We start from the raw sequence: 13,211 nt of genomic DNA, 5'->3' as shown, positions 1-13,211 counted from the left end.
CTAGAGACAGATTTAAAAAAAATACTTAGAAACTGAGGTCAGATTTTTTTCTGCCTCAATACCTCAGATACTGAGGTCAGATTTTTTTCTACCTCAATACCTCAGATACTGAGGTCAGATTTTTTTCTATGGAAAAAATACCTCAGAAACTGAGGTCGGATTTTTTTCTATAGAAAAAATACCTCAGAAACTGAGGTCGGATTTTTTTCTATAGAAAAAATACCTCAGAAATTGAGGTCGGATTTTTTTCTATTGAAAAAAATACCTCAGAAACTGAGGTCGGATTTTTTTCTATCGAAAAAAAATACCTCAGAAACTGAGGTCGAATTTTTTCTATAGAAAAAAATACCTCAGAAACTGAGGTCGGATTTTTTTCTATAGAAAAAAAATACATCAGAAACTGAGGTCGGATTTTTTTCTATAGAAAAAAATACCTCAGAAACTGAGGTCGGATTTTTTTCTATAGAAAAAAATACCTCAGAAACTGAGGTCGGATTTTTTTCTATAGAAAAAAATACCTCAGAAACTGAGGTCGGATTTTTTTCTATAGAAAAAAATACCTCAGAAACTGAGGTCGGATTTTTTTCTATAGAAAAAAATACCTCAGAAACTGAGGTCGGATTTTTTTCTATAGAAAAAAATACCTCAGAAACTGAGGTCGGATTTTTTTCTATAGAAAAAAATACCTCAGAAACTGAGGTCGGATTTTTTTCTATAGAAAAAAATACCTCAGAAATTGAGGTCGGATTTTTTTCTATAGAAAAAAATACGTCAGAAACAGAAAAAAATACTTCAGAAACTGAGATCGGATTTTTTTCTATAGAAAAAAATACCTCAGAAACTGAGGTCGAATTTTTTCTATAGAAAAAAGTACCTTAGAAACTGAGGTCGGATTTTTTTCTATAAGAAATATCTCAGTATAAACTGAGGTCTCAATTGTTACAATTTTGTTTTTGGATATCAAACAATTAAATATTTTTTTTATTTTCCTTTACAGCATCCTCATCGAACCGAACAATCACACCTCAACAAATAATGGCAGTGTGGCGATACGTGTCCAACGTGATTCGCGCCTCAACAGCTTTGAACCCATTGTCTTGGACATCAACAATGTGACGGTGACAAATGTACGCGTTACACGTGATACCTATGCCGCCAATCTGATGCAGCCTGAAGATGTAGAATTCGAAGGAGCCTATAATGCAGATTATACGGCCTATGTTATAACGCTGGCGAAGTCATTGGCCGATGAGAAAGATTTGCAATTGATTGTTAGCATGGATTTTGTGAGTCAAATTACCGATACCCTGCAGGGTGTCTACAAGACCAGTTACATAGATGTGAATACGGGAAGAAAAGAGTAAGTCGATGAAAGAGACCACAAAGAAAGGGAAGAGGGAAATTAAAACTTTTTGTATTCTCTTTTCAGATGGATGATCAGCACCCAATTTTCTCCAATCGATGCCCGTCGTGCTTTCCCCTGTTTCGATCGTCCCGATATGAAGGCCAATTTTACAATCAGTATTATACGACCCACCCGAACGGCAATGGCCCTATCTAATATGCCTGTAAATAATAGCACGTAAGTGGCGGCAGAATTTTCCGAAGATTTTCATTTAATAAAAATACTTACCTTATTTTCCCTCAGTATCTGCCGTCCCGGTTTCACCCGTGATGATTTTATGACCACACCAAAAATGCCAACCTACCTCTTAGCTTTTATTGTTTCGAATTTGGTAAAATCTCATTTCTCCGATATGGATGCTTCGCTGGTGCCACGTGTGGAAATCTGGACCCGTCCCGAAAATCGTGATATGACCCATTATGCCTATTCGTTGGTGCGCAAATTCTTACCCTTCTACGAAGGTTATTTTGGTATTAAAAATCGTTTGCAGAAAATCGATATGGTAACGGTGCCAGATTTCGGTTTTGGTGCTATGGAAAATTGGGGTCTAATAACATTCAGGTGAGCTACTCAAGAAAAAAATATTTTTTCTACAGAAAATAATCCAACGTTAGTTCTTGAGGTCCATTATTTTCTATAGAAAAAAATTATTTTCTATAGAAAAAAAATCCGACCTCAGTTCATGTGGACCATTATTTCCTACAGAAAAAAATCCGGACACAGTTCCTGAGGTCCATTATTTTCTATAGAAAAAAATCAGACCTCAGGAACTGAGGTCCATTATTTTCTATAGAAAAAAATCCGGACACAGTTCCTGAGGTCCATTATTTTCTATAGAAAAAAATCAGACCTCAGGAACGGAGGTCCATTATTTTCTATAGAAAAAAATCCGACCTCAGGAACTGAGGTCCACTTTTTTCTATAGAAAAAAATCCGACATCAGGAATTAAGGTCCACTTTTTTCTATAGAAAAAAATCCGACCTCAGGAACTGAGGTCCACTTTTTTCTATAAAAAAAATCCGACCTCAGGAACTGAGGTCCACTTTTTTCTATAGAAAAAAATCCGACCTCAGAAACTGAGGTCCACTTTTTCAGTTCATGTGGACCATTATTTCCTATAGAAAAAAATCCGGACACAGTCCCTGAGGTCCATTATTTTCTATAGAAAAAAATCAGACCTCAAAAAAAATCCGACCTCAGGAACTGAGGTCCACTTTTTTCTATAGAAAAAAATCCGACCTCAGGAACTGAGGTCCACTTTTTTCTATAGAAAAAATCCGACCTCAGGAAATGAGGTCCACTTTTTTCTATAGAAAAAAATCCGACCTCAGGAACTGAGGTCCACTTTTTCTATAAAAAAAAATCCGACCTCAGTTCCTGAGGTTCATTATTTTCTAAGAAAAAAATTCGACCTCAGTTCCTGAGGTTCATTATTTTCTCAGTTCCTGAGGTTCATTATTTTCTAAGAAAAAAATTCGACCTCAGTTCCTGAGTTTCATTATTTTCTATAGAAAAAAATCCGACCTCTGTTCCTGAGGTTCATTATTTTCTATAGAAAAAAATTCGACCTCAGTTCCTGAGGTTCATTACTTTCTATAGAAAAAAAATCCGACCTCAGTACTGATTACTGAGGTTATTATACGACCTCCCGAATGAAATATCCTAATATGTCATTATCCATTTTTCCAGAGATTCCTCCTTGCTGGTCCCTGCCGATCTGGAGAAGGCCTCCTCGTCCGAACATATGGAATATGTGGCCCAAATTGTTGCCCATGAATTGGCCCATCAATGGTTCGGTAATCTGGTGACACCTAAATGGTGGGATGATCTGTGGTTGAAGGAAGGTTTCGCCTGCTATATGAGCTACATTGCCCTGAACAGTGTCCATCCGGAATTTGAGATTATGGATACCTTTACAGTATTTGAATTTAAAGAATCTATGCAACACGATTCCGACAACAGTTCCCATCCGATTTCGTTTAATGTGAAGGCCACCAATGACATTCGTCGAATCTTCGATCCGATTACCTATTCTAAGGGCACAATTTTGTTGCGTATGTTAAATTCCATTGTGGGCAATGAGGCGTTCCGTGATGCTACCCAGGATTTGTTGAATAGCTTCGCTTATGGTAATGCTGATCGTGATGATTTATGGGAATTTATGACCAAACATGGCCATCTGAAAAAGACCCTACCCGAACATATGGACATTAAGACCATCATGGATACTTGGATATCGAAACCCGGTTATCCGGTCATTAATGTGGAGAGACGTGGTGCCGATTTGATCATCACTCAGGAGCGATATATTCTACCATCCCGCGACATGGCCGATGATAGTAAATGGATAGTGCCGATAACTTTTGAGACAAGTGAAGTACGCACCGGCCACACCATACCCACCCATTGGCTGATGGATAATGGTCTCGAATTGGTTATCCGAGATGTCTTCAGTTCCGACAATAATACCAATGATATTGTCTACTTGAATTTAAATCGTCAAGGCTATTATCGTGTAAATTATGACTTAGTGTCCTGGTTGGCTTTGAAAAAGGAATTTGCCAATCTGCCACGTGTCACCCGAGCCCAATTGTTGGATGATGCCTTCCATTTGGCCCAGGCGGAATATTTGACCTATGACATACCGTTGACATTCCTTATGGAAATTTTCACATCCATTGATGATGAGCTGTTGTGGTCCGCTGCCCAACAGGGTCTAAATTATCTGATACATATGATGAGCCGTGAACCGGGCTACGAAACGTTTAGGGTGAGTGGAGGAGGAACTGTTTTTTTTAGAAAAATATTAATTTGTTTATTTTTTTCTTCTAGGCCTTCATGAAGTTCATGGTCCGTCCGGCCTTTGACCAATATGGCCTGCAGGAACCCGATAATGAATCACATATCCAATTACAACATCGAGCTTTGGTCGCCAAATTGGCCTGTAAATTTAAATACGATCGTTGCTATAACTTCGCCCACCTGAAATACCGCGAATGGATGCAAAATCCCAATTTTAATCGGTGAGTATTGAAACGGCGATTTTTAAACTAATAAGGGCTACTTCAGGATTTTTTCTTATATATAAAATAAGTCGGTCTTTTATTGCGATTTTTCGATATATATTCGGTCAAACCTTAGTTTCTGAGGTATTTTTTTCTATAGAAAAAATCCGACCTCACTTTTTGGGGGTTTTCTATATATATTCGGATTCAGACCTCAGTTTCTGAGATATTTTTTTTCTATACAAAAAATCCGACCTCAGTTTGTGAGGTATTATTTTTTCTATTAAAAAAAATCTGACCTCATTTCCTGAGGTATTTTTTCAATAGAAAAAATTCTGACCTCACTTTTTGAGGTATTTTTTGTTATAGAAAATATTCCGACCTCAGTTTCTGAGGTATTCTTTTCTATAGAAAAAATCCGACTTCAGTTTCTGAGGTATTTTTTGTCTATTAAAAAAATCCGACCTCATTTCCTGAGGTATTTTTTTCAATAGAAAAAATTCTGACCTTACTTTCTGAATATTTTTTGTTATAGAAAATATTCCGACCTCAGTTTCAGAGGTATTTTTTCTATAAAAAATATCTGACCTCAGTATCTGAGGTAATTTTTATAGCAAAAAAATCCGGACCCATTTCCGAGGTTTTTTTCTATAGAACAAATTCGATCTCAGTAACTATTTGTAAAAAAAAAATCGGTCTTCAGTTTCTGAGGATTTTTGAAAAAAAAAAATTAATTTATATTATTTTCTTGTCTTTAATATTTTATTGATCTCAAATGGTCCTAGGATTCTTGGTCTATAATTTTTAACAAATCTCCTACTTACATGAAACGACTCATATGCTACCACTAGACATTTTACAACGAAACTTTATCTGTTAATATTTTTTATAAATATTATATTAAATAATTTATAAGAAATTTTGGAACACCCTGTTAGAAAGCTTTTAAACACCCTGTCTCAAAAAGCTTAGCAAAAGTTTGAAATCATATTTTTGGCAAACAAATAATAGCTGCCCGGCTAGCTCAGTCGGTAGAGCATGAGACTCTTAATCTCAGGGTCGTGGGTTCGAGCCCCACGTTGGGCGCAAATAATTTTTTTATTTTTAAATAAAAAAAAATATTTGTTATTTATAAAAAATAGTTTTGTTAATAAAAAAATATTTTTTATTTTTATTAAAAAATAATAAAAAAATTAAAAAATAAAAATATTTTTATAACCAGAGAGCGGAACTGTATAGTCGGACGGGGTCATCTATATGATACCCTGCACAACTTCCACGAGAATCTAACTCTATGTGGTTCTGAGCTTCGGTAATATTTCGCTCTATTTTCAACCCCTTGACCGATCAGAGGCCAACAAATATTAATAATATTCAGTACAGCTCTTCTAATTACTTGTCAAGATTCCCTTCACCCTGGGTTGTGTTGTGATGTTCGACTTTCAGTTGTGGCCTATAGATCAACTAAAAAAACACAAAAAATTAAGTCTTCGGGCCACTTCATTCCAATATTATTATCTGATCATCACCGAAAATTATAGGCGTTGTCCTTGACAATACCTGGATCCTCATGGGAAATTTAAAAGCGCTCAATGCTATATTTTTCCACTCTAGTGGGGGTACTAAACAATATATGAATACGTAAACACCTGTAAATATTAAAGTGTATCTCCCACATCCGAGTACATCGACTTATAATTGACATCAATTTAGAGGTCAACCACTCCACGTCTCGGGTCTATGCCCTTCAAGGGTAAACCTTTATGCTATAGAATACAAATTTTGTAATTTCTCACACAAAAGTCAGGGTTAATATGACCCCCTAAATACTGAACGATCTTTATCAAAAAAATCATGCTTATTCTTTGTCCCGATTCCCTTCTCCGTGTAAAAATGTTTGAGCCATAATTGCGGCCTCTGGAACGACCAGTTTTTGGTCCATTTCATACCGTAAATATTAAGCGATCTTTACCAAAAACATGTAAAATTTCGTGAAGATTGGTCCATAACTGTGGCCTGTATCGTGTTTAAAAATTTTAATGGACAGACGGACGGACAGACACACATGTCTAGATCGACTCAGCTAGTCAAGTTGTGACGATCGGTATACTTAAAGGTGGGTCTAGGATCAGTATTTCACGGCGTTACAAACTCTTGGGGCTGCACAAACCTATAATACCCTCACAACAAGTTGTATAGGGTATAAATATGGTATTTCTTTAAAAAAAACTAATTTTTATTTATTAATAATTGTTATTATTTTTTAATACATTTTCCTTATTTTTAACAATAAAAATATATATTATTATTTCTATTTGTTTAGCATCACTCCCAATATGAAATCCATTATCTACTGTACTGCCATGGAAGAGGGTTCATTCCAAGAATGGCATTTCGCCTATAAACAATACAATCGTACCACAAGTGCCTCCGAAAAGGAACAGATCTTATCATCGTTGGGCTGTACAACGAAACCATGGTTGTTATCCAAGTAAGTAGAACATTTTTTTAAATAATTTGTTAGTAAATAAAAAAACTAAAAAATACACATTATTAAATTAAATTAATATAATATAAAAAAGATAATTATAAAAAATAAAAATAAAAAAAATAATCTAAAATTCAATTAAAATCCCAAAATCACAAAATTTTTTTAATATTTCAAATAATTTTTAAACACCACAAAAAATAATAAAAAAATATAATAAAAATAATAAATTAAAAAATTCACTTCAGGTTCTACCGAGATTTGAACTCGGATCGCTGGATTCAAAGTCCAGAGTGCTAACCATTACACCATAGAACCGTATATCTGTCCGTGTACCAAAATATAGTTTCGTAATTTTTTTGCGTTTACGAGAATATGTGTGTGCGTGTTTAATAATGTGTATCTGTGTGTGCGTGTGTGTCTGTTTGTTTTAAAAATATATGCTGCCCATTGTCTTTATCTCTCGTTCATGTGTTTAATTTGTTGTTGTTTTTGTCTCGTTTTTCTACTTTCAGATATTTAAATATGACACTCAACTCCACCCTTATTCTGAAACAAGATGGCGCCCGAGCATTTAGAGCTGTTGCTGAAAATCCAATTGGCTTTGAAATCGCCTTCGATTTCCTGCAAACGAATATCAAGGAGATTGCCGAATAGTAAGTAGAGATTTTGAAAAGATTTGATTTTAAAATTGATGAGAAAGGAAGGGAGATGATATTAAAAATAATTTCATTTAATAAAATGGTTTGATTTTTTTTTACAAATTAATGAGAAAAAATAGATAAGAGGATTAAAAAAGAATAAATAACTTCGTTGTACACCAATCTAAATATATAATTAATATAAATTAATATAAAATATATGTATATAAGCGAAATACATGAAAACACCTTTAATATAAGGAACTAGACTATGGTGCATTGCTGCAGTAGGTTCTTTATCCTCTGAGAAGTCTACCAGTCTACCTACTCGTGCTTTAAAATTTGGCTAGGGCCCCCTCAACATAGCGAAACCGCGCGAATCCTGTATACAGAGATCATGTCAAAACATGGTTTTATCCGAGGAGTATTTCGAGTTGTAGGAAGCTGAGTTGCCAATGTAAAATACATTCCATCTTATGGTGGAGGGGTGGAAAAATCAATGCCGAACACAGACTTGCTGGATTACATTCGACTTAGAGATAACCTAAGCCTATCTATATGTCATGGTTAATTGCTGCCGAACGTTTTTTAACCCTTGGGAAAACCTTGACCAAACCGTGGTGTCCTCAGTCGGTTTGATGAGGCTGAGTTTGACTATAGAAATGCAAGTTCTCTTAGGTGGGTTGGAGTAGATTTTCTTTTCAAATTCCCTCGCCCACTTAAGATTCTCTTCTGCCAGTAAAGGTAATTATTCGGGAGCACAATGCATAACAGGACAAAGAAATATCCAATTCAAAGGACCAAAGGTTTGCGAGACCCCCACTTTTTGTACCCTTCACCATAAGGTGGAGCGTATATTAAATATTCCATTCCGTTTGAAACACTTCGAAATATCAACCGAAGACCACATAAAGAGTCTGTATCCTTGATCAGATTAAAATTCGATGTCGATTTAGCCATGTCCGACTGCCTGTTTTTCGAAATCACAATACAGATCGCAATATATAAAATAGACCTTTGAAATGTTGTCCAGACATTGTTTGGTACTCCTGGTACCCCTTCTCCTAAATATTCAGGATTATTGACTGTAATTTGATATTATAGATTATTATTAAGTAGAAAATCTCCCTAACAAAAATTATTAGTGTGACCCAAGTTTCGGTAAAACTTGGCTCAAGGCTTTAATTTGGTATTTTGGATTCTCAGTGTGTAGAAAATCATTCTACCACGTTTTGGTAATGTCCCCATATTAACCGCACCCTAAATGTTCGGTATTTTGTGTAATTCAGACACATTTTTGAACCGAATGAGCTTTGGTCCACAGTTTGTTAATTCGGGCACATTTTTTAATCAAATTAACTGCATTTGGGTGTTTTGAGTTCTCACTGGGTGACAAATCTTTCTACCAAAAATAATCAATATTGGACAATGTTTTGATATGGGCCCCATATAACGCTACCCCGAATTTTGGTATTTTAAGGATTTCCGGCATGTTTTCCAACCGAACGGGTTGTAATTTGGTATTTAGGGTTCGCTTCGGATGACACATCTTCGTACCAAAAATGAAAAATATCGATCTACATTTTGGAATAGCCCCCATGTATCAGTACCCCGAAGTTTCGATATTTTGTGGATTTTGGTTTCATTTGTTAACGGAATTGCCCGTAATTTGGTAATTTGAATTCTCGTTGGTTAGCAAATATTCCTTCCAAAAATTACCAGTATTGGTCAAAGTTTCAGGGTAACCCCCATATAACGGCATGTTTAAAATTTCGGGATATCGGGGAGCTTGGGCACATTTTTCATTCAAATGGGCTATAATTTGGTATATTTGGTTAGCATCGGGCGACAAACCTTCTTACAAAAAATAATCGATATCGGTAAACGTTTTGGTATAGCTCCCATATGCCACTACCCCAAGGTCAAGGTTCAAGGTCCTATAGAACCAATAGTAAAATTGGGCTATTGGCCAATTTTCCAACCTGAGTGTGTCTCTAGTTAGATATCACATTTTCTCCGGCCGGAAATTTATATAGGCATATCCCCCATATAGAAGTACCGATCAATTTTAGGAATTTAAAATATTCCCATCCTGGTGCAGGTTATAAAATGTTCGTTCCTGACCGAACTTAATGACTTTTTTTTACTAAATTTTAGTTTTCCTTTTTTTATAATTTCCAATTTTTTCAAATTTCGGTTTTTTTTCTTCATTACAGCTTCGGCGATGGCTTCTCAACCCTAACCTCAATGGTGAAATCCATCACAACATACATGAGCAAAGAATATCACAAGGAACAGTTGGAGAGATTCCGTGAAAAGGCCAGAGGTTTGGGACTACAAGCTGTGGTGACCGCTATCGATTTGGCCATGGAACAGGTCAATAATAATATTTATTGGCGCAATCGTTCCTACTATAGTCTCAAATCGTTTATCGATATTATTGTGGAAGATTTTGAGATACCAATATTCTAAAGTTTGGAGGGAAAACAAAAGAGTCGTCATTTGCCAACGAAATAAGAAACAACACCAGACACACATACACTCAAAAAAACATACACATACACTCAAACAAATACACTACACCCAAAAAAAAAAAAAAGATACACAATAATGCAACATACATACATCATAAGAAAACGATCTTTAAAAATGAAAAAATAATAATTTAATATACATACTTACATTAAATTACATACATACACATATTTTTTAAGTTAAGAAGAAAAAATGTATTTATTTGCAAAGAATTAGATTTAAAAATATTCGATACATATTTTTTCCAAAACGAAAACATGCACACACAATCACCCCCTTTTCACAATGATATTTTTTTTAAATTTAATTTTCAAAAAAAATTGTCAAACTTTCTGTTTTTAACAAATTTAATTTGCAAACAAAAAGTGATATAATTTTAGTTTTATTATTTTATATATATAACAATAATAATTATGTTTTTTAATTAATTTTAATCACGACTTACAAATTTAGTATTGAGCTTTAAAGCTAAACCTTTTTTTAAATTATAACGACATTAAGAAGAATAATTATATAGGTATTTTTTATTATTTAAAATTATTTTTTAATTATATTAAATTTAATTATTATTATTCTTTTTTTTTTGAGGAGGAGTAGTTCCTCCTAAATTATTATTTATTTTATCATTATTATTTTTTGTTTTAATTTTTGTATTATCATTATTATTTTTAATTGTATAGAATTGTGCTATATATGTAAATTTACATCGTTTATTATTATTTTATTTTTTTGTAATAAATTTTTAAGTATTGTTCCTATATATAAAAAATAATATATATATATATATAATAATAATGAAATTGAAACGATAATTGTTAAGAGCTTAAGAAAAATAAAGTAAGATAACACAGAGAAACAAAAAAGAGAAGAGTATTGTTTTTTAATTGGCCTTTAATTTTTTTGTTTAACCTCCGCTGTAAGATGGTGGTTATATTAATTAGTAGCAACTCCGGTAAAACCTCATTAAACCCCTTCACAAAGAAGATATTCTAGTCTAAAAATATCCATTTGATTTTTCTTTGTATCGCTACCCGTTCAAAAGTTACGAAGAATCCCAGAAAACTGTAATTTCCCGAAAACGTGGCAACACTGTTAAACAATATTTTTACTGTTGGATAGTGTATGCTCATAGCTATAAATATCCATTCGAATTATTTCTGTATAATTACGCATATAAATGTTATGAATAATCTACCAAAAATTGTCGTCAGCGCCATCTATTGAATGATGAGTAGATTCAAAATGATACTGGTGTCATATGAAATGTAAAATTTTATAGTTTCTGGTTTCATAACAAAAAAAAATCAATACTTTATATTTTAAATATGAAATGTAGCATCAAAGCCATGGCAACTCTGTTAAGCAATATTTTATAGTGTGTATGTTCTAAGCTATTAATATCCATTCGAATTATTGTCGTCAGCGCCATCTATTGAATGGGTAGATCCAATAATCGATCATCCCATATTAAAACCTAATATATTTTCCCTATAATTGTTGACCAATTGCAGATATTGCAATGAAATTTGTGTCATATGAAAGATAACATTTTATAGTTTTTGGTGACATAACAAAAAAAAAACCAAGACTTTATAATTTAAAATATGAAATGCAGCATTAATGTTTTTAATAAATTCCGTCGATAATATTTATAAGAATTTTTTCTGGTCATAGAAAAGTAGGTTATTTACTCTTTCATGTGAGACCATTTTTGTTAAAAAACGAATAGCTGTTCAAAAGTTATGCGTTTTGAAAGTTGGCCTTTAAAAAGACTGAAGTATCTGATTTGAATCCTACCCATCAATAGATGGCGCTGATGACACGATCTTAAAATATACATACCACATTTATTATCGCCATAAATTCATTCGTACTGTAGATATTTCAATGAAAGTAGTGTCATGCGAAAGGTACAAATTAATTTTGTAAAATTCCATTTTATTAAATATGAAAATAGGTTTTGAAGAATGGGTTTTCACTTTTCTGTGGCAACAGTGGCAACACCAGCAAAAACCTCATTAAACCCTTTTACCAAGAAGATATTCTAAGATAAAAATATCCGTTCGAATTGTCTCTGCATCGTTATGCGTTCCAAAGTTATGAAGAATCCTAGAAAACTCTAATTTATATATATATATATATTGCAGCACTGGCGAAGACCTGTCGTCAGCGCCATCTATTGTATGGACAAAAATTGAACCCCATTTGTTTTTCCTATAATTTTTCACCTACTGCAGATATATAAATGAAATTGTAGTTTTTATACTATGTTGTCAGGGTATTATAGCTTTGTGCAGCCCCAAGAGTTTGTAACGCTGCGAAATATTGGTCCTAGACCCACCTTTAAGTATACCGATCGTCATATCTCGTCTAGCGGAGTCGATCTAGATATGGGTTCTGGCCAATGAAGACGCCTATTGTTTTTGGTGAAGATCGGTTAAATTTTGTAATTTTTTCTGGTCGCTGTATAGGACACAATTATGGCCCAATCATCGCGAAAAGGGATCGAGCTAAAGAATAAGCATGCCTCTTTTGATAAAGATCGGTCATTATTTAGAGGGTCATATGAACGTGAGGATCCAGGTATGGTCAAGGACAACGCCTATAATTTTCGGTGATGGTCAGATAATAATATTGGGATAAGGTGGACCGAAGACTTAATTTGTTGTGTTTTTTCGAGTCGATCCCGACAATTGGAAGCCGGAAACACAACTCCCAGTGAAAGGAAAGTAATGAAAAGGGCTGTCCTGAGAACTAGTAATATTCGGAAAATATGTCAGTGTAAGGTAGAGGTGCTGTTGACCTCTAATCGGGCAAGTGCAAGTGTGCAAATATTACGAAATATTGCCTAGGCTCGGGATAAACATCCGCAGAAAGTTAGTGTTCCGTGGTAGTTGTGTAGGGTATCGTATGGTCGGCTCCGTCCGACTATACTGGCATATCGTCTTGTGAACAATATACCGGTGAAAATATTAGGTTTCGCAACGTTTACTTTAAATCGGATAATCCGTCGCATTATAAAAAAAATATTTTCCAGAAATATGGGATGAACCAGAAGGAATGGTTCAATAGGTCCCATTTTCGAAATATTACGATGTGCTAAGTTTGGATACAATCGGTTACTACCTACGAGAGA

The 13,211-nt window shown here is 34.2% G+C and overlaps 1 protein-coding gene and 1 non-coding gene across 2 annotated transcripts; one reads left to right on the top strand and one right to left on the bottom strand.

Moving 5' to 3' along the window:
- The first annotated feature begins 1,017 nt into the window (after window positions 1-1,017).
- Window positions 1,018-10,012, top strand: LOC133328086 (aminopeptidase N-like). The gene is made up of 8 exons (XM_061536633.1): window positions 1,018-1,360; window positions 1,430-1,582; window positions 1,649-1,966; window positions 3,096-4,176; window positions 4,239-4,429; window positions 6,735-6,902; window positions 7,415-7,555; window positions 9,757-10,012. The coding sequence occupies exons 1-8, from the start codon at window positions 1,164-1,166 to the stop codon at window positions 10,010-10,012; spliced, it is 2,505 nt and encodes an 834-aa protein (XP_061392617.1). The 5' UTR covers window positions 1,018-1,163.
- On the bottom strand, window positions 7,146-7,217 carry Trnaq-uug (transfer RNA glutamine (anticodon UUG)). The gene has a single exon. It is a non-coding gene; the product is annotated as a tRNA-Gln (tRNA).
- Window positions 10,013-13,211: the final 3,199 nt, after the last annotated feature.

Source organism: Musca vetustissima, unplaced genomic scaffold (genome assembly GCF_032173495.1).
Source record: "Musca vetustissima isolate MV318-11 ecotype Yass unplaced genomic scaffold, APGP_CSIRO_Mvet_v1 utg215114, whole genome shotgun sequence".
NCBI classification, from domain to species: Eukaryota; Metazoa; Arthropoda; class Insecta; order Diptera; family Muscidae; genus Musca; species Musca vetustissima.
The sequence above is the reverse complement of the archived record's forward strand: the minus strand, read 5'-3'. Positions and strand labels throughout refer to the sequence as shown.

Bases quoted from the DNA above. Each gene is read 5' to 3' on its own strand.
- LOC133328086 (XM_061536633.1), top strand. From the start codon at position 1,164: ATGCAGCCTGAAGATGTAGAATTCGAAGGAGCCTATAATGCAGATTAT. The intron at 1,583-1,648 runs GTAAGTGGCGGC...ATTTTCCCTCAG, and splicing joins ATGCCTGTAAATAATAGCAC to TATCTGCCGTCCCGGTTTCA. The intron at 6,903-7,414 runs GTAAGTAGAACA...TTCTACTTTCAG, and splicing joins AAACCATGGTTGTTATCCAA to ATATTTAAATATGACACTCA.